This window comes from Seriola aureovittata, chromosome 5 (genome assembly GCF_021018895.1).
Source record: "Seriola aureovittata isolate HTS-2021-v1 ecotype China chromosome 5, ASM2101889v1, whole genome shotgun sequence".
NCBI lineage: Eukaryota > Metazoa > Chordata > Actinopteri > Carangiformes > Carangidae > Seriola > Seriola aureovittata.
The window spans coordinates 8,653,247-8,672,751 of NC_079368.1; the positions used below are offsets into that span (position 1 = coordinate 8,653,247).

The following is a 19,505-nucleotide window of genomic DNA, read 5'->3' on the forward strand; positions in this document are numbered from 1 at the left end:
GTGTTTGTCTTTTTTGTGTCTCTTGGTATAAAGCATAATAAGTAAAGTTAACAGCAGCCATAACAGCTTCGAGCTGAGAAACATTTATCTGTTTTCCTAAATAGAAAATAAGAAAACATTTGAAAGGTTGTGAATATGACTGACATAACACCACATACTTCTAAAAAGTAAGGTGTGACACTAAGATCTTATATTTCTCAGGTATCTCTCATAAGTTCAAGAGACAACAAGAGACCCACTATTACTGTGACTCTGATGCACTTGTTTATTCCATATCTAAGTAAAACATGAATGAACAGTGTGAAGGAAGTATATGGAAGTGTATTGGAGTACTGTACTATAGTGCAATACCTTTATTTTTTGCTTTAATTTACACTAGACATTTAACAGTTTGTGTGGAAAATACAAGTAAACCATTACAATTTCCAAGCGCAGTAGTAAATAACATTCCATTATGAAAAAAATACATTAACTGTGACTCCTATCACAAAGAATATGTTATGAGAGCTGGCTGCGTAAAAACGTGTCTCAAACACTATCAGCTATCAATACTGTTATCAACAGCACAGTGTTTGGGTATAGAGTCAGCGCACCAAAGCATGGCAAATGCAATGTGACAGGCCTGTTAAACGAATGCATTCAGCAGCCCCCTCCACTGACAGCAGAAACCACCTTTACTTCACGATGTGTCAATGGCATTTCCAAAGACAGCTGGAAAATGCAGCAAAAATGACTTCACACTGCAATGAACCGAGCTCCATTAACGTCATATTTTGTGACCAGACTTGAGCTGGAGAAGGTTTAGACAGTTGAGAGAGCATTTGAAATCAATTTAGCATGAATTCCTGTGATGGACAACTTTGAAGACAATGTGAGATTGTCTAAAGAGACCAATTATCAACAGAGGAGAACATGTGCTATTTAAATCCTCTCACTCCAAATAAAACCTAACATACCATGTTAGCATTTTGTACTGCCAAAGTGAAGATGGATGCTTATGTGATAGTAGCCAAAACACTTGTGTTACATTAAACCGACAAACATTGGCCGCTGAAACTGGCTCATAAGTCAAAAGCTAAAAAGCTTTCTTTCCTGTGACAAAGAGACTTTGGATGGGACAAAGGAAGACATTCATCACTGTGAGTGTCACTCTTGTCAGCTGTGTTTTTACTAAAGATGGATGGGAGAGTAAATTGCACTTTGTAACAAATCCTTCTGTCTTCCAAGATAGGTCAACACTTTTGTTTTTTTATAGCGATTACATCTTGAAACCAGTATAAGTCTGCTTTGTCAATTAACCTGATTGTGGTAAAACAGAGGACGGTGTTTCATCGTCTCCATAAACAGAGACGACAGACTCTTTGGATGCTGTGTACGTCTGAGGACTCACCACGATGGAAAACCTTCAGTAAGGGTGGCCTGTGCAGCCCCCACTCCTCAACCAACATGGAAAACCATGAGCTGACACAGTGCTCACTCAGCACAAAGAGAACCGCACTTCCTGAGCGTTCAAACCTGAACCTTCGAAATTGGCCTGTATTGTTGTTTCACATCTGCAAAAGTCCATGTCCTTGTACTTTTAATAGAACCATTTTTAACTTTCCTGTGCTCCCACGAATCCTGTTCACTCCACCTTTTGAGTACAAGTAGTCATACCATGAGAGACAACTGTACAAATTTTTCATTAGGGGAGCTTTAACCACTCACACTTCATGCTTTCACTATGAGAAAAATGCAGGCAAGGGATTAGACATGTCACATAATTTATCATTTATTGTTAATTATTAAAAGCTCTACCAAATATCATACGTGAACTGGGGTAGACACTATCCACCTAAAAACAAATCACACCTTAAAAATTATATATGACCCTTGGATAACTACTTTAACATCTATCTGAAATCATTCAGAGCTTATAACACCCTTGAATTGAAGATGTTAGCACTTATGTTCAGGATATGTTAATTTTTTTTACATCTAGCTCTGTGAAAGGACTGGACTGTGTAGGGGAGGAGACTTTTCCACCGTATTCTTTTCCCATTTTCCAGTGGTTGTGAACCAGGGTCATGCTGAAATAATTTTGTGCAAGTAGCCAGTACAACTACAAACTACAAATAAATAATATAATCGTCAAGTGGGATTAGAATACAATAACACTAACTTTAAACAGAATACTTCCTCCTGTGAAGACATTGAAGGGATCGAAGAACATTTTTTAAAAATTTTGAATCTGTCATCTCATTTCCTCTCTCTGTTCTCTTCCTCTGTGTGATCACTCCATCTTTCTGTCATAACTCGCCACAGCCTGTCAGGATGCGCTGAGGTTACACAGCTACGCTATCATCTCAGTGTCTGGACCATTTCTTTGTCTCTGTCACTTCTTTGAAGTGGAGAATTACACTGGAGGTGACACAACAGTGACTTCATCACAACCTCTCATTGTGATTGTCTCACCGCGAGTCAGCAAAAACACATTTCTGAACACTTGGGAAACCAAACAGAATGCAGCGCAATAAAAGGTAATCAACATCTTTTTCCAAGTCATTTATTCAAACCACTCTCCACTGCTGCTGTAAAATTATTGTGATGCATATGGTTGTTATTAAGGAGGCTTCAAAATAGAAACACATAATAATGTGGTGAGCTTCTCTTTGGGAGAATAGTCACTTCATTGTTTATTACTTACATAGTGGAACTATTGAATTTGGTTTTTTTTTCCCATTTTCCAAAAGCTCAGCATCTGAACTGATTTCCAACTGTGGAGATGTGCAGATTTGCTTATAGCTTTACAGCCACATGCCATGACCACTGTTTCATGTTCTTCCAAAACGTCTGTGAGTCCTCTGCTGGGAACTCACAGGAAATCTCTTACGGATGGACAAGAGGAATTTTCCTTAGCATAATGGAAATTTTATTTTGTAAGGTATTACTGCGGCTTTTCCAGTGTTGCAGTATATGATTGCTTCAAGAAAATCTTGGTTAGCGATGCATCTTTACTGTTAGACTAATACAAATCTTTTATCGACTGTATATTTGGGAACTGGACAGTGATACTTCAATTGGGTACAGGTTACATTTTTTCCACATGCAGCCTGTGACCTTTCAAACCCTATTCACGCTGCATTTTCATCTCTTTATCGATAATTGCTCACAGATGCAGGACACAAAGACTCACATGAAAACTTCATCGTTATATCGTTTATAAATCCATTAAGAAAAACTATTTTCGGCAGTGAAGTCGATTTTTGGCTGCAACCGAACATGATCACACAAGTGTGCTGAAACATTCAAATACTGAACCAAAGTGATATTATAATCACAATATGTAAAACCCAGACCAGAGACAACCGCCTAGAAAACATGATGCATGTCTGTCTTAAAAGATTAAAATCACATTTATTATAAAGTATAAAGGTGACTGTATAAACTAGTACTGTGAATGGCTGCTCTATAAGAAACAAAGTGGAGTCAAACAGCTCGACACAGAAACATCAGTGCTCCGAGAGCCACTAAACCATTACTCACCCATGAGTCAAAATTACTGGAGCATAGGTCAACTCCAGTATAACAGATTGACTCAGTTTTAATACAGGAAAATTTGAGCAACATGAAAAGGCTTATATTGGGAAAAGGGGAGGGTTTCTCAGAATCTGACAAATGTTCCCCTAAGCAAGGCACACTTGTCCCAACTCAACTCAGCTTTTTCATCATCGGGGAACATTCACATAACTGTGGATGTCATAGTGTGGGGAGATATACAAATCACTCATGAAAACACAGACTAACTTTATCAAATTTGCTAATTGTTTTCTAAAATAACAGTATTAGAAACAACTGTTGCATCTTAGCAATGACTATTTTTAAATGTTAGACTTTATTTTTTAGATAAAACATAAACTCACTAAAACCGATGCAGAAAGGTTCGGTTTTGTAACCATTTCAGGTGAGCCACAGCATATTTATTCAGATTTGGTTTATTGAGAGTAAATTGTACATTCTAATTTAAGATTAAGGATTAGAGTGGCTACACATGAAAATTCACTTCAGCTAAGTACATCAAATTTCTCTATTACTTTAGTTGGAATAGAAACACACAAATGATTCCAAAGTCAAGTAGTAAAAGTTGAAGAGTAGTAAAATTGTGAAAGAAATACTATCCCATAACATTTATTTATAAACCTATGGTATTCATATTTAGTGCTTTCTAATCTTCTCAACACTCATCCACTCAAGCCAAAAAAGAAACAAAACACTATCACCATTCAATTCATTCATTTTGTAAGCGGAAAACCACATTTTCCCCCACTGCACAGCTGGATGACAATGGCTATCAGGCAAATATGCAGAATTCCAGCTCTCTTTGATAGACCTTTTATCAGTTTCCCACAGTGGGAAAACAGCAGGTGTTACTAGTAACAATGTCCCAGTGACTTATGTCACAGTCAAGTCACAGTGAGTCATGGAAAATGAAGCAGGTTTAACATTAATTATCTATTTATCATCTTCACCTGTGTTTTTCCTGCTATGACAGGTCAATATGTCCAAGGCCCTTTATAAGCAAGTTAAGCCTGGCATGTCTGCGACAACAACAGTGGTCTGGACTTTTTATCAACAACACCTGAGCAATACGACCGTTTCCGGTGGTTTCTTATTTAGAGGAGTAGTTCCTCCAGGGTAAATGAATTTGAAGGATTGTATTTTCATCACGTGTGTATAGGAACCTCTGACCTGTTTCACCTTATTCTGCCTCAGAAGCTACACTCCTTCCCAAATCTCTTGAAACATGGCAGCATTATACTTGATCAGAGAACAGCGAAGTAATAAGATCTAGCTGATCGGCTCTTTATACTCCATTGTCACATAGTTGTGACTATCTTTAATTCACAGTTAGATACAGTTTAATGAAGTAACAGCTTGAGTCACTTCTTCATCAGCCCTAATAACACAGTCATGTAAAGACTTAAAAGCTCCATTCATTTCACTGAGATTAGGTTTGAGGGAGTGGAGAGACACATCTAGCTACTTATCTGAATTTAATCAATTAATTTATCACATTATAAAACAACATGGCACAGAAATACTTTTGTGCTCCAGCAGCACTCAGATCAGGCAAGAGTACCTGCTCTAGGCCTCTCCTGAGCTTTGAGATACTAAGTGGTATGTAGTTTCAGGACTACGTGTGCATTGCTGTATGACACAGACTGAGCCCGTCCAACAACTGCATGGAGGGAAATGAAGACTCACCTGTCATGTTCTAGTTGCAAAATTGCCTTAACAAAACTAATGATCATCATATGTAAAGTACATATTAACAGCAATACCAATCAGTTATTTACTCCTGTCCAACTGTTAGGGTTTGTGTTACAGAGAGCCACAATACATCATACCCATAGAATGCAGTTAAAGACCCCTGGTGGAAACATGACTGCCTCTGGTTTCCTGGCCTTGTATTTTGTGGTTCTTTTTATTCTCATATTCCACTGAACAGAGCAATTTTGCATATTATTTTAGGATCAGATGTCTGTGCAGCCATATAATGCTGTCATTTAAACAATTCATCCAGTTTATTAGAATTTTCAGCAATTGGCGATGATTATTTCAAATGTTATTTACTGAGATTATCACTATCATACAATATGGCACACAGAGGAATTGTACATAGTGAAACACTGAAATTCCCGTCATTGAAGTCTGTGTTATACTGCAACAAGCAGCTTGAAAACAGAGGTCTAAACTATTTCAAGAAAATGTCAGTGAAGCACATATCTTGGCCAATTTGGTGGTTTATTAGTCATTTGGCTTCCTTATGGTCTTACTTTTTGTAAAACCCACAAACAGTGGTAACACTATGGGAGGCTGTTGCACAGCTGCCACTTCATGAATAAATTTCTCCCTCTGGATGCATTTTTTAACACAGTGGGGACAGGAGCCATAACACTGCTGAGGATTAAGTTGAGGATTTCACTGGAGATCCAGCAGGAGCCTGTTTGGAGATAAATTGATTTTATTACCAGCCATCTGAGACTAAAGCAATTTATTGTTTTATACTCTGCTACTTGGCCTCTGTAACGTTGTGAATGGCCTACTTTCCATGGGCACTGCCTGTAGCAAAATAGAACATGCAAGAGGAAAAGTTCTTTTCAGACATCTGGTTTTTAAGACATCTGGATTGTAATGTTTATCTCTCAAAATGTATTTAACTTAATTTTCATACCAGTGGCCTCTTATTTGGTCAAGGCTATGTTTATACTAGTGACAGTTAAACAGCTCTGTGTTTTAAGTTACAATGGCCTAATAATCCTGAGATTATACTTCATTGAAGAGCAGAATTTCTTGCACTACAGATGAGTGACCTATGAGTGTGTATTTGTTATCCTCTAGCTCCCCCTGGAGGGTTAAACTCGAACTTACATCACATATGCCTTCAGAGGGCATTCATACACAGTATTACTGCAATATCATGAATTCCATGCATACCAGCAAAACATTTTGACCTTCTTGCTGTTCAACACACAGTTAACAAGTTAATTAAAGGGTGGCTGAACAGCGCAGTATTCTGTCCTCTTCCCTTTTAACACCAAATACTTTGATCTGCGTCATTTGAGTTTAAATGCACATGTAAAAACATGAGTAAATCCACTTGTGTGAAACAAAAAAGACAAATCAGAGCCAAATCAGCGTCTTTATTTTACAAACAAACGCATTATTCTATTGACATTTTTTATATAATAAAAAAGCAATTTACAAGCTTAAGAACCAAAATGAAGCAGCACAGAATGATTATGAGTAAAATATATAATTTGAATAAATATATTTTATTTCATGCTATAAAATAAATTCATAAATGGCAATAGATACAACATCAGCTCTAGCTAGCTTCATTTACTTCATAGTTGTACAAAACAGTAGAGTTCTGAGGTTCACAGTTGGGTTGTGAGGTTGTGTGTAGAGTGGACAAAACAGGAGTTGGGGCATTTCTACTGCCATGGTTCAGTTCATGGTCTCCAGTGCTCCTCAAGCTTCAGCTCTGTGGAAAACATGGGCTCATTGAGACCTTGAGGCAGAATGCTTGGGAACCACTGACTGAGGACTTGTTTCCCCACCTGAAGAGAAGTGCACAATTATACTATGGACATAAGATGTATGTCCAATGAGACCACTTTTAACACTATATACCCTGAGTTCTAAGTTTGTTTTTTTTTTGCCTTGTCACCAAATACATATGAGCCAGAGACATTATAGTGCAGAGTTAAGGGAGTTGTAAAAGGAAAAGGGACGATAGCTTGGATGAAAACTTCCCCTCTGTTCCTGAACAACTACAACTACAGTCTCACCGCCTGAGGAGCCAATGGAGATCACTGAACCTCAACATGACAACGGACAGCCCGCTCCTAAACAGTGGCTATATAGCCCAAAATCCCTTTCATTATTTGACACAGCTGGAGGTGAAACTCTGAACAGTGCCACTGAGTTTGATGACTGAACCACGCGCTCAGTTTTTGTGTTGCAGTTTACTGACTACCACTGGATTTTGACAGGCATTTTGAACACCAGCAAGCAACACCACATTTTCATTTATATATATTTCCTGAAGAGGAAGTCAACCTGTCCAAAGTTTCAGAAAATATATAAAAACAAATCAATATCAAATTGTCCTGGTCCTACTTCAATTCAACAGCTCCCTGACATTCAGTTTGTTTGATATATGACAGGCCAATATTTCAATAGGCTTGATGATCCCAATACACCGCTTTTAAAAAGGTTATTGCTGTTTTCATAATACACAGTGGATAGAAACTGACAGAAAAGCTATGGAAGACTTAAGATTTTTTTCTAAGCCTGTATCAGTGTTCGTAAACTACCTGAAGTGAGTTTATTATAAAAGGAATAGGACGAGCTGCAATTTCAAAAAAGTAGTCTGACAGCCTTCCCTGTAAACACTTCCTTTTGATTACTTGTGGCCCATAATGCATCTCCTGTTCCTCTCAGAGGTGTGGAACTAAGAGTTGACAAAGAGTCAATTCGAGTGTGTGTCAAGTTCAACTGGTTCTGTAGATGTGTACTATCACATAAGTAACTATAGTTCATGAAAAGCATTAAACAATTTCCTCTCCATTCGCTTATGATGAAGACATGGACTTGTTTACTCATTTGATAAGAAAAAAAAAAAAAAACCTGACTAGTCTAAAAGCACCATTTAAGGGGAGAAGGTCCCTACCAAAGTGATTGAGGCCATTATAGCTGAGTCCCTTAAGGGTAACTACACTAGACTTCCTGGATGGAATTGGTATGTAATATCAACAAAAAACCATAAGTGCACAATCGATGACACGAATACAAGAAAACTCAAGTTAAAAAATTATCCATTGGCAATTTTATACAATTTTGTGGTTGAGCGACGTGCAATTCATCTACAGTATATGAGGGTAAGCTTCTTTTTTTTCTCTTTTTTTTTTTTTTTTTTTTTTTTTTTAAATCAAGAAATATTAAGTTAATTATTAGCTAAATACCCAGACAGCTGTTCCCCTGCCAGATGCTCCGAAAGAACAGGGAGGAAGTAGATTTGTGTTTCTCATGCATCTCCTTCCTTCATTTAAATGCCTACAACTACAGTACATTGCTAAGATTGTCCTCAGTGGCTGGAGAGGAGAGGAGAGGTGAGGAGGGATACAGTATAGTCTCTGAACATGGGGGCAATGGCTCGCAGGGGAATAAGTCTGCCTCATTTGATTGTAATCAATTGCTACAAAATCAATTAAATCTTAAAATCAGTTTTCCATCCCATGACCAAAAAAACTGAATCAAATGTTAAAAAGCAACAACAGGGGGCACAACTAAAAAATGGACAAGAATAACATGAATTAGTTTCTATTCATTCTTGGTACCACTTTACATAAATGATGTGGCCATAGTTTGTTATAATCTCTCTATTCAATCCATTTAAAAATGAAAGAGGCACAAGAATCTAAGTGCCAGAATCTAACATGTAAAGCTTGTGGCAAGGCACTAAGTTTAAGATGCCACTTTTTGTGAAGTATTCTCTCTGTTGTTTACATTGGCTTTAAACAATTACAATTGCACAACTTTTATATTGTCAGCTTTTGTATGGCTTAATATATGATATTATTTATGACTTTGCTGCTTAATGTCTTCTTAGCAAATTGTTCAAATTTTACACAACTGATTGTTATAAGCTGGGAAACGTACATTCCTTGCAAATAGCAATGAACTAATCCTACATTAAATTAAGAACCTATTCTTCTTAATAAGCAGTCAATTATGCAATACAGTCAAAATTTCCTGTTATAAATTACCTATTAGTCTTTGGTGTGAAGTCTTGGCACAAAATTGTTTTAGAAGTTTGTACCTATTACTCACAAAACATTACTGACAATAATGCAAGACAGTACGCATCTCCTCCTTTTTTTCTTGGTGAAGGGAAAGAATCATCACAGGCAGAATCAAACTAGTCAGCGACTGATATTGGCGAGGTCAGATCAGCTGTCAAACCTGCACATCACATTAGCGGCTGACAGAAATATACTTGACTTCGTAAACATTCATCTAAAAAGTACTGTAGAGGTTGACAGACTGTGGCTGATGACGGCCAAAAGTGTTTGTGATAAATCCGTACACAAAAAGATAACGAAAAGCTAGCTATACCGATTTTTGCAAAATTCCCTAAATTTTGGATTGCAATCTTAACTGAGTGAAGTCGATGACAGCACATTCAGTGGAATAAAAAGGACTGCACTCTTGACGAAACATTAGACATAAGCAACAATATTCTCCCACCCACACAAAGTAGAAAATTATATGAAAACTGTAAAATAATCAAACTCAATTTCATTGACACAAATTCAGCATGGACCAGACCGGACAGAATAAAAGCATTTAGCAGGTGCTCTTCAAAAAAGGCAATAAGCAGCTGGATAGCAAACAAGAAAGCAGGACAGCACAAAAAGGACCACCCAGCTGAGCTTTAAATTTGCAGAATATGATCATCAATCAGGCTTTCTAAGTGCCTTTAAGTATTTACTGTGAATGTAGATTATTTTAAATCAGAATGGAAATAAACCCAAGTCTCTATATGCTAAAAACATCCCCAACCCTGATCCCCATGGTTCAAATAATATAGATAAAATACAATGTTGCCATATGTATGACTTGTAGCCGATAGTATTCATGTGATTGCAGAGTCTTAACAAAGTTTACAACATTTTTTTCTCAGAGGTAAAATTGATTCTGTGAAGCAAGTACTACTCTGACACTGCTGCTGCTGCATCAGAATTAAGACAGAGATTAGCACATTTTATCGCTGGAACAGCTCCCATCCCACTAACTCTGCAAAGTGCATAAATACTTTGGATCGCCAGCTACCTATAACATCATTTACCTCTTAGCCTTAATCTAGCTATGCTGCATCTATGTCAACGCCATAAAGTAGGACTGATAAAATAAGTCTGCATTTAACCCCAACCAATGCAGAGAACAAATATCACAGATCAATCGTCCCACCTTAAAAGGTAGGACAAAATGAGAAAAAAGGAAACAAACCAATAGCTCTTCCAAATAATGTAGGAAAACCCATGTCAAAATGGCTGAGATTCCTTTGTTCTTTCTGTTTGCATATTATTTAGACTTGTATACTATAATGTTTTATGTGAACAGATCCAGGGATGTTCCTCCTGTGCTGAGTTGACAACAAGTACTCTTGTCTCGGTTAGGTGGTAAGAGTATTAACCCAGAAGCCTATCTCAGGACAAAACACATACAATAGTTCGGTATAAATCTGCCATCAGAGTATAGAGGAATATAAACGATTTCACTGTATGGACGTAATTCACCCATTACATGGATGACAGCATCTAAAACCACCTTGGCCAACAGAGTGAGATCTCCAGTAGTGATGAGAGATAAAAATCTTTTGTTTTGTAGAACAAACGTTATGAAAGAGCAAAATCATATCTTGAAAAGTATGTAGGGCCATTCTCTTACTCTGTTCTTCGCATTTGCCAAAAACAAACACACAAGTAAGCTAGCAAATTTAATGCACTCCTAACAAAGCACCTTCTTGATCATCATTTTAACCTGGCTGACCGTGAAACAACTGAAAAGGACTTTGTCCCTAATCCATACAATCAGCAAGGAACATTTCCTTTAAGTATCAAGGCTTTGTGTTAATATTCTTTACAGGGTTTGGCAATAAGATACTGTACATATAACCTAAAACGGATTCCAAACGGTGAACACATCTGTGCCTGGTAGGTTCTTGGCTATGAGGTAGAACCTGGTGAGTTTCATTTAAGTTAAAATACTGTCTGTTATGAATATGTAGTTGCATCATGAGGTATTGAACGGATATGTCACACGAAGCTTTGCACTGGCAGAAAAATCATTCCTTGTGAGTAAGTGACCTCCTGTGGCCACATGTGCAAAAACAGGTCAGGTAAAAAGGTGATATGACAAGCATCTTACCAGAGCTTTCACATTATCAATTATTGCAACATGCCTATATAACTCTGTAAATATGTTTTAAAAAACATTGAAAGATAAAAAGAGAAATCAATTAGGGGGTCTTGATTATTCTGACCACCTCAAAAATAGTAAATTGTGACTCCCTTTGCTTGAAAGAATCATATTTCTATAAAGCACCCATTTGCTCTCTGCATTCAATAACTAACTTTCACAAAATTGACAGAAACCCTTGATGCAAGAAATGTCCATAATAGAGGGAGCTGATTCAAAAAGAAAAAAAGTCCTTTAACGTGTGTTGAAATAAACTTTTTTTTTTCTTTTAAAGCTTCCTTAACCTGGACCTAGAAATCACATCTTGATGCTTGAGCCTCCTCTGGACTGCATTTTGAACTTTCCTCCATATCATTGGCTGGTGCCTCTTCTGCATATTGCGCCTCGAAGGCCATCCCCTCAGACGTATCCACTTGGTCCTTCTGACCTGAGCTTCCCTCCGTCCTCTCTGGAGAGTCTATGTGATTGCTGCCCTCTGTTGCTCCCATGTGCTTCTTCCTCAGGTGCTGGTTAAGGGTGCCCTGAAATGGGAAGCATTTGCCACAGATCTGACAGTGGAAGGGCTTGTTGTCTGTGTGGCCACGGATGTGGTACTCCAGCTGGTCTTTTCTTGTGTACTTCTTGCCACAGAATTTGCAAACAAATGGAGTGATTCCCATGTGCAGGCGCATGTGGCGGTCCAGGCTCCCTTTCTGATTGAAGGTCTTTCCACAGTAGATGCAAATGAGTCTCTCATTGTAGGGGTACCACTGGCTCCGTAGGCTACGCTCTCGCACGTCGTTCTCCAACCCTGTGGGTCCCACAGCTGATTCGCTTTCTTCTGAGCCTGGCTTGACGTGACTCAGCACCCCTGCTGGAATGGCCAGAGGGCGCTTCGCCCTGGCTCGCCCACCTCTGTAGCCACTGAGCATGGAGCGGGAAGGACTAGAGCTGCTAAGGTTGACAAAGGACGGGGAGGACAGCCCTGAGTAAGAATAGGCAGCAGGCTGGATGACAGGGCAATAAGAACCCACACTAACAGCCAATACCTGTTCTCCATCCACCAACTCTGTGTGGTAACCATCATCACCAGCTGAAGAGCTATCTGAGTAAGTGGGCCTGTCAGTCTTCTCTATCTTCACGTGCACATCTGTTACTTGCCCATCTTTGCCGATCAGTTCCACTTGCTCTGTCTCTCCCTCCATGGGAGTATCATGCTCTGACACACTATCACTACTGCCACGGTCCGACTGGCCTTCCTCTTGCTGCTGCCGCCCCCGGCCCAAGCCATGTCCTGTTTGACTGTGCCGGGAGTAGTAAGGGGGGGAGATCTGGGTAGGGTTCACAAAGAGGTTGCTGTCATTGACCCCATTCCGGCTGGTCTGCGAGTCGTCTTTCTCTGGGCTGCAGACACTAACTGGGAGGCTGATCTTGGAGTGGATGCTCTCCAGGATTTGGGTACACTTGTCAATGATGGCCTGCATCTGCAGAAAGCTGGCAGCAGTGAGGAAACTGATAATATCCTTGAGCTGCAGGGACATGTGACCTGTGTAGCAGAATGCAAGAAGCTGTTCAAACACCTCGGGGCTTTTGATGACCGAGATGGAAAGGCCACTCATGGTGCTGAGAGCTGAGTGGTCACGAAAGTAGGGTGAACTAGCTGCCAGCACAGCCTTGTGGGCTCGAAATGGCTGCCCTTGAATGTGAACAATGATGTCACACAGCTTCCCTTGCAGCCGCAGCTCATTGAGCTGGGTCAGAACAGTGTTACTGAACTCCGGCACATCGAACTCGATGTAGCTGCCGTCGTCCATTTCTTGGATATGTTTCTCCAGCTTGTCGACAACCTGATGGGGAAAAAAAAGATAAAGCATTAGGTTTTGAAAGACTGTTTGCAATGTATTGCTACATTTTTACAATTTCACAGTTAAGAAAATGTTATTATACATTACAAATAATACAAGTGAGACAGGAGGTTGTTTTAGATGAACATTTGATACAGGCTTACTTTATACAGTATTGTTTAAAACAAATACTAAGCCAAATGAAACAATATTGAACACATCACAGCAAACACATCTTCCTTAACTCAAGTTTAAAATAACTTGTAGTATTTGTTTTTTTTTTATCTTTAGACACAGACCTAGGCAATACAAATATTATACCATATGTTGTGAGACAATATAAATTTCTCAACCTTCTGAGATTTTGCCTGTCCTGAACTGTCCCTTCAATATCTCTGGTTGTATTGGCCCATTCATGGAGGATTTTATCCATACTACAAACTACTGTCATTCATGGTAATTAACTTTACTGTAAATGTCATCTGGCTGTCAAAAGTGGCATCATCAAAGTATTGGGATGGCACATACTAAACATTATAAAGTCCGACAATATCATTATCTCTCAATCCCAAAGATAAAAAACAAAAGATATCTGCTTAACCACAACAAGTAACCCGAACTCATTTTGTTGTAGATTTACAATGAGAAAATCTCAAAACATTACACATAAAGCATACAGATGTTTTCATAATGGCTCAAATATACATTTTAACCATGTAGCAGGTAATTGTTTTTCACAGCAACATATAGATAATGCAAGGAGAGTGCTGAAAATACTGTCTGTTTTCTTAGGATCACACCACATAAACAGCATAAAGTGCGAATTTTAGAGGGACAGAGAGAACAAGGGAGACGAGGTTATCCAAAGATAAAATTCTGAATTTGAAAATTAATCTCCCTATATTTGAGCCGTCATTTTATTTGTTATTTATTAACACATTTTATCTGTTATCCATTTAATCCTTGTCGTTACTGTTTAACAGGAAATAGGGCGCAAGTTAAAGAAACATTAGCAACTGATGGAACACATTGTACTAGTATTCACACCTACTGTTGTGAAGCACAATAGTCATACAGGTATACGTATGTAATGTATTTGGCAGAGAAAGAAGAAAATCTGGTTCTACACAGAATGGCCGCATGCACTAGTGCAAGGGTTCTTGAATCTCTCCTCTCTTTGAAGCCTCTCTAATTAATCAAAGAGTGTCAGTAACAAGACTGAAACAACTTTTGCATATTTGTGGATAATTTTCATCCTCTCATTCCTGATGAACACACTTTGACAATCTTTGACACATCTTGTGAAAATGATCAGTGATCAAATTATCAAATCACCCAATTCAGGTCATAGCTACACCAGTGGCATACTACCCTGACATATATACTGACTTGTGCTGGTTGATAAATGATTAACCGACACTGGCCCTGCCTTCTCCGCAGAACAAGTTAAACCACACTGTGGAACACTGCAACTGTGAGATCTAATTCTATAGTACCTACTGTGTAATTCTGTGTTCGTAAAAGCAAATACTTCTGTGTTGCAAAACCTCAGTATGTGTCCTTTCTCCAGCTTACCCCCCCCACTCCATCTGCCCTTCTCCCATCTCTCCCTCTGCACCTCCTCCTCCTAAACCCCTCCTGCCCCTCGCTGGCAATTCAGCATGATCTTCCGTGCACTGAATCCCTGTCAGCACTTTGGGAACGTAAACGCTTTCTCCAGTTGCCAAAGCCTGCCAAGACACCTGTCCAACTAACCATATGTTCTCATCCTGGCACAGGCGAGGGAAAGATGGATCAGAACAGAGAGAATTGTAACAAGGTGTGCATTATTTTTACTCCCCTTTACCAACGAGAACATGCTCATACACTAAAACATATCACTGATGGCTGCCAACAGCATGCATAGTAGATGGAGCCAAGTAGAAGGGCAGCCAAAGAATGCATTCTCAGTAGTTGAGATGCACATGCTGGGTGAGGGTCACATGCTTGGCTCACGTGGGAAAACTGAAAATGTTAAAACTCAGCTCAAAAAATTCCATCTGCTGCTCAAGTTCCCTGTCTGGTAATAAACCTGTTTGACACAGCTGCTTCATGTAGGTACATAGAAAGGATGCTGAGTATCTTGTGATAGTTTGGCTGACCAAAAGATCAGCATAACTGTAGTGGAAAGACATCACCCACAGCCGCAGAGTCTTATATGAAGTCTCTAATAACTTTGCCATGTCACTCAAAAAACAAAACAAAAAAAAACAAAAAAACAGTAGAAGATAAATCAAAGTCAGCAGGTAAGCACTGTATGCTTTCTTCAACATCAGCAGCATTTCACCAACTTTGAAAAACAGCTTGTGGGGAGGACCAGATCCAGAACAGAACTGCTTAACAAGCAAAGGTTAGGGGAGCAATTTGAAACAGATAGTACAAAACAAGATAAAAATAGACCAGATTGGGATACATTGAAGGGAGGGTATGATGTGAGGAACTTTGCTGGTGTAAGAATAACATGCATTGTGGAAACTGTTAAAGCTTAGTGGGAGCTCAGTATGCAGAGCTAAATATTGTATGCTTAGCCTTCGGGTGTGTTCTCTTATTTGATTTGTTCTGGCTGAGTAACTGGAAAACCAGGAAAGGGTCTTTTTTCTTCTCAGCTTATTCACATGTTTATAAAATGAACACAAGTGAAAGTCTTAAAAGGTGACATATTGTAGAAAGTAAGATTTCTATATCTTTTTGAATGATATAGTAGGTTGAGGTGTTACCTTATACAGTAAATACTGTTAAAGTATTAAACCGCTCAATCAGTGGCAAAATGGATACAGCCTACATTCACAAACTGTGACTTAAACGAGCCGTCAGGCCTTCCGTATCTTTGTGATGTAACAACTATACAGTCAACGCCCTCAGCCATGCCCCCAGCACGGCCCACCCAGACCCATAGTCCACTTTATTAACAACACAACACAAAGCGGTCATTCCATTGCTGAGTTAGCAAGCTATAAGACAGAAAAGCGCACCGCCATCCCAAGGATAGTAATAGAAACCAGTGGTTTAAGTTTTTTTTACCCCAAATTAGCAGAGCATTTTAGTCCAAATTTGACCGTCTCTTTGGCTCATATCAGCGCTGACTGACCATCGCCAATTGCATTTACCAGTGAGTTTTACCAAGGTGCAGCAGTAGGCTACAACAATCACTCAGAAAACCTTCGGCCAACCATTAAAGGGCCTCTGAAACACACACAAAACACCTTGTGAGAGTTCCACAGAGAAGTGTGGGAGAAGAACTATTTTCAGATGATTTTTGGTACTTAAAACCACAAATGTATCTTTTTATGGATAACAAAACTTTAAATAAAGCACTGGAAATGTGTAAAATATGGGACATTTAAAAGACCTAATTTATTCTTTTTCTACACCATATTGATTCTTAACCTTGCTGTATTAAAAAAAACATTCATTCAAATTGTCGTCTCCAACACATGCATTCACTGCAAGCAACAACGGATGCATTCAGATGAGAGTAACTAGTGGAAAAGGAACCTATCTACAACATAAGAGTACTCTGACTCTGGCCTCCATAACTGGTGCTTTCCTTCTGCAGAAGTTGTCCTGCATTCTGTCAAGGGTCAGCCCTGATAAATTTACCACCTCTTTTTTGCAGCATGACAGTGCTTTTAATGATCACCACTAATAGTTAAGCTGTCATCCTAAAACACTGTCTTTTCACCTAGAGCCACCCTGCAGTGATTACACTATTACAATTCCAGTTGGCAGTGATAATGCAGTCTCCACCAAATACCACCAAATGGTCAGGATTTACTTGAGGTGGAACATAATTTAATATAGGTAGCCACCATTTGCTGTTTTAATGCAGGAAAAACAAAAACATATGAATGTTTTTCAGATTTAGTCATCTTCTTCAGATAGGTTTTCTACACATCCAAAATTATATAAAAGATATTCACCTATCAGGCACAACATTAAAACTGGTAACTGGGTTTAATGCTGCAGCCGATCTGTGTATCAGTAAATATATATAAAATAAACATTTTGAATCATAATAGGAGTTGAACCTTTTACCATGTGATTCAGAAAACATTACTCAATAAAGCAACATTTAAACCAATAATTAAGTAATGAATATCGCAATATCATGAGCAGAAAACATAATTTTAAAGATTGCCAAAAATATCAGGGGAAAATAATGCTCTTTGCAAATGTACAGAGCGTGGCACATGGTACCTGCTTCTGACAAAATTACCATAAACCATAACCTCTGCACTCATACCCCAACAATTTCTGAATTACCAGATTACCACAATAGAGCTCACAAGAGTCCAATTTTCATCAGAGATCAATTTATGCACCTGGCATCTATATTCCTTGTTTTGCCAAATCACTAATTTCTGCCAGTGGTTGAAACCAATACAGTTTTACTGCTTATCCCAAACAGAAACAAGACTATAAAAAAGGTAGGTTGAATGGGTGCAAAACCATAATGTCTACTCATGTAAAAGTCGAAATTGCTTTGGCTCAACTCTGTTCTGACATGCCTTATAGTTAAAATATTTGGACTGGTTTCAGATGCAGTTGTTCCGGAATAATGTGTTTTTGGTTTCAAACTGGGTTGTTAATGCAGCAGAATAGAAGATTTCAAAGCAAATGGATGTCACAGAAATAGTACTAAACACAGTCCTTGGTGACCTAGGTGAACCCAGGTGTACTGAAAGACCTGCCATGTTCCTGCACTTTGTCCTTTCCTGCCATACCATCCTTGTATAATTACTTCACAGGTACATTAGCTGTTACCAAGAGCATTGTTAATACTGGTATCTTTCGATTTTAAGCGTAACAGATGCTAAATGAAAAAAAACGTTGTTGGTTCAGGTCAGTTTCTGACACGCTGAATACATAAGGGCCTGATACCATCCCTTACACGGACGGTGGGATTACAGTACGATTTATTATTGCGACTTTTAGCGACACATTTACTTATGTTAGCTTCATCATGCATGGACATTGGGGACATTAGCATGTACATTTGATCCCATCGTACGTGTACACAACGCCGATACACTGGGGAGTAAACGTGCGGGGTTTTAAACTTTGTTGCAAACCATTCTGGTAGTACTTTAGGTAGCTAGTGATAGTGAGTCCACGTAGCGGAGCTGCTAACGTTGGCATTAACCTGAACATGACATCCACCTGCTACTTGTTTTGTTGTCTGCAAAACTTCTCGTTTCTTCGATAAGTTGCAGTTAGGTTAACGTTCGTTAAAACATCGGTTCACGGGGCCGATACACCTAACTATCAAGCAGCACACAAGCACTCGCTGACCAGCTATATTAGCTAGCACAGCCTAAAACCGAGCAATTGTTTCAGAAAAATGCGTAACTTTTATTCTGACTTCACTCTTGAACGCACGGTGGATTAGTTTACGATTTAGTCACATTTTCTCTGCCTATACAAAAGCTTAACAACACTGTACAGTTAAGTAGCTAAGTTACAACAACGAACGCGGGTGCAAACTATGTCGGCTGTCATATGAAACAGCTAGTATGCTACCTAGCTTAGCTCGCAACTGTTCCATGTCAGCCAGGGCTACGTAGCGACCGATGCTAAGTAGCGGCTAACGCTTCCTAGCAGGTAGTTGCTAGCGTACGGTCGCACGCAATTATTTGCTCGTTACTTAAACTGTAAGATCAAAGACGTGCCGACATTACAGACACATTATGGTCACTAGTTCAAGCCAAAGTTGAAGTCCAGCAAACTCACCGTCTTGCAGATTAACATTAAACGTTGTCCATTCCCCTCAGTAGTTCGCTAACACTACAGCCAGGCCTCCCCCCCTCTCCAGTCCAGATGTGTCAGACAGTTGCTGCTGCAATTTTTGCATCAACAGGAAGTGTTCTTTTGGCTCTTTGCATTCATTCTATCAGTGTGTTTTGCAGCAGCAGCCCCTCCCTGGCTCATGTCAGTGTTATGTACGGAGACATCGTGTACTTAATATGCAACGTGATGGAGAACATATACAGGCGCAAAAATAAATGTTAAGTAGCCTACAGTCGGTTTCCAATTTGTTTCCAGTAGATTAATGTTGCCATACTCATACTCTTATCTACTGACTAAACCTATACCATGATAGTATACATACGTCAG

At 39.1% G+C, this 19,505-nt stretch overlaps 1 protein-coding gene across 1 annotated transcript; it reads right to left on the reverse strand.

Annotated features, from left to right (window-relative positions):
- Window positions 1–6,669: 6,669 nt before the first annotated feature.
- Window positions 6,670–19,258, reverse strand: zbtb34 (zinc finger and BTB domain containing 34). The gene is made up of 2 exons (XM_056376674.1): window positions 19,122–19,258; window positions 6,670–13,355 (listed from the first exon to the last, which is right to left on the reverse strand). Exons 1-2 carry the CDS (start codon window positions 19,137–19,139, stop codon window positions 11,820–11,822), a joined length of 1,554 nt encoding a protein of 517 aa, XP_056232649.1. The 5' UTR covers window positions 19,140–19,258; the 3' UTR covers window positions 6,670–11,819.
- Window positions 19,259–19,505: the final 247 nt, after the last annotated feature.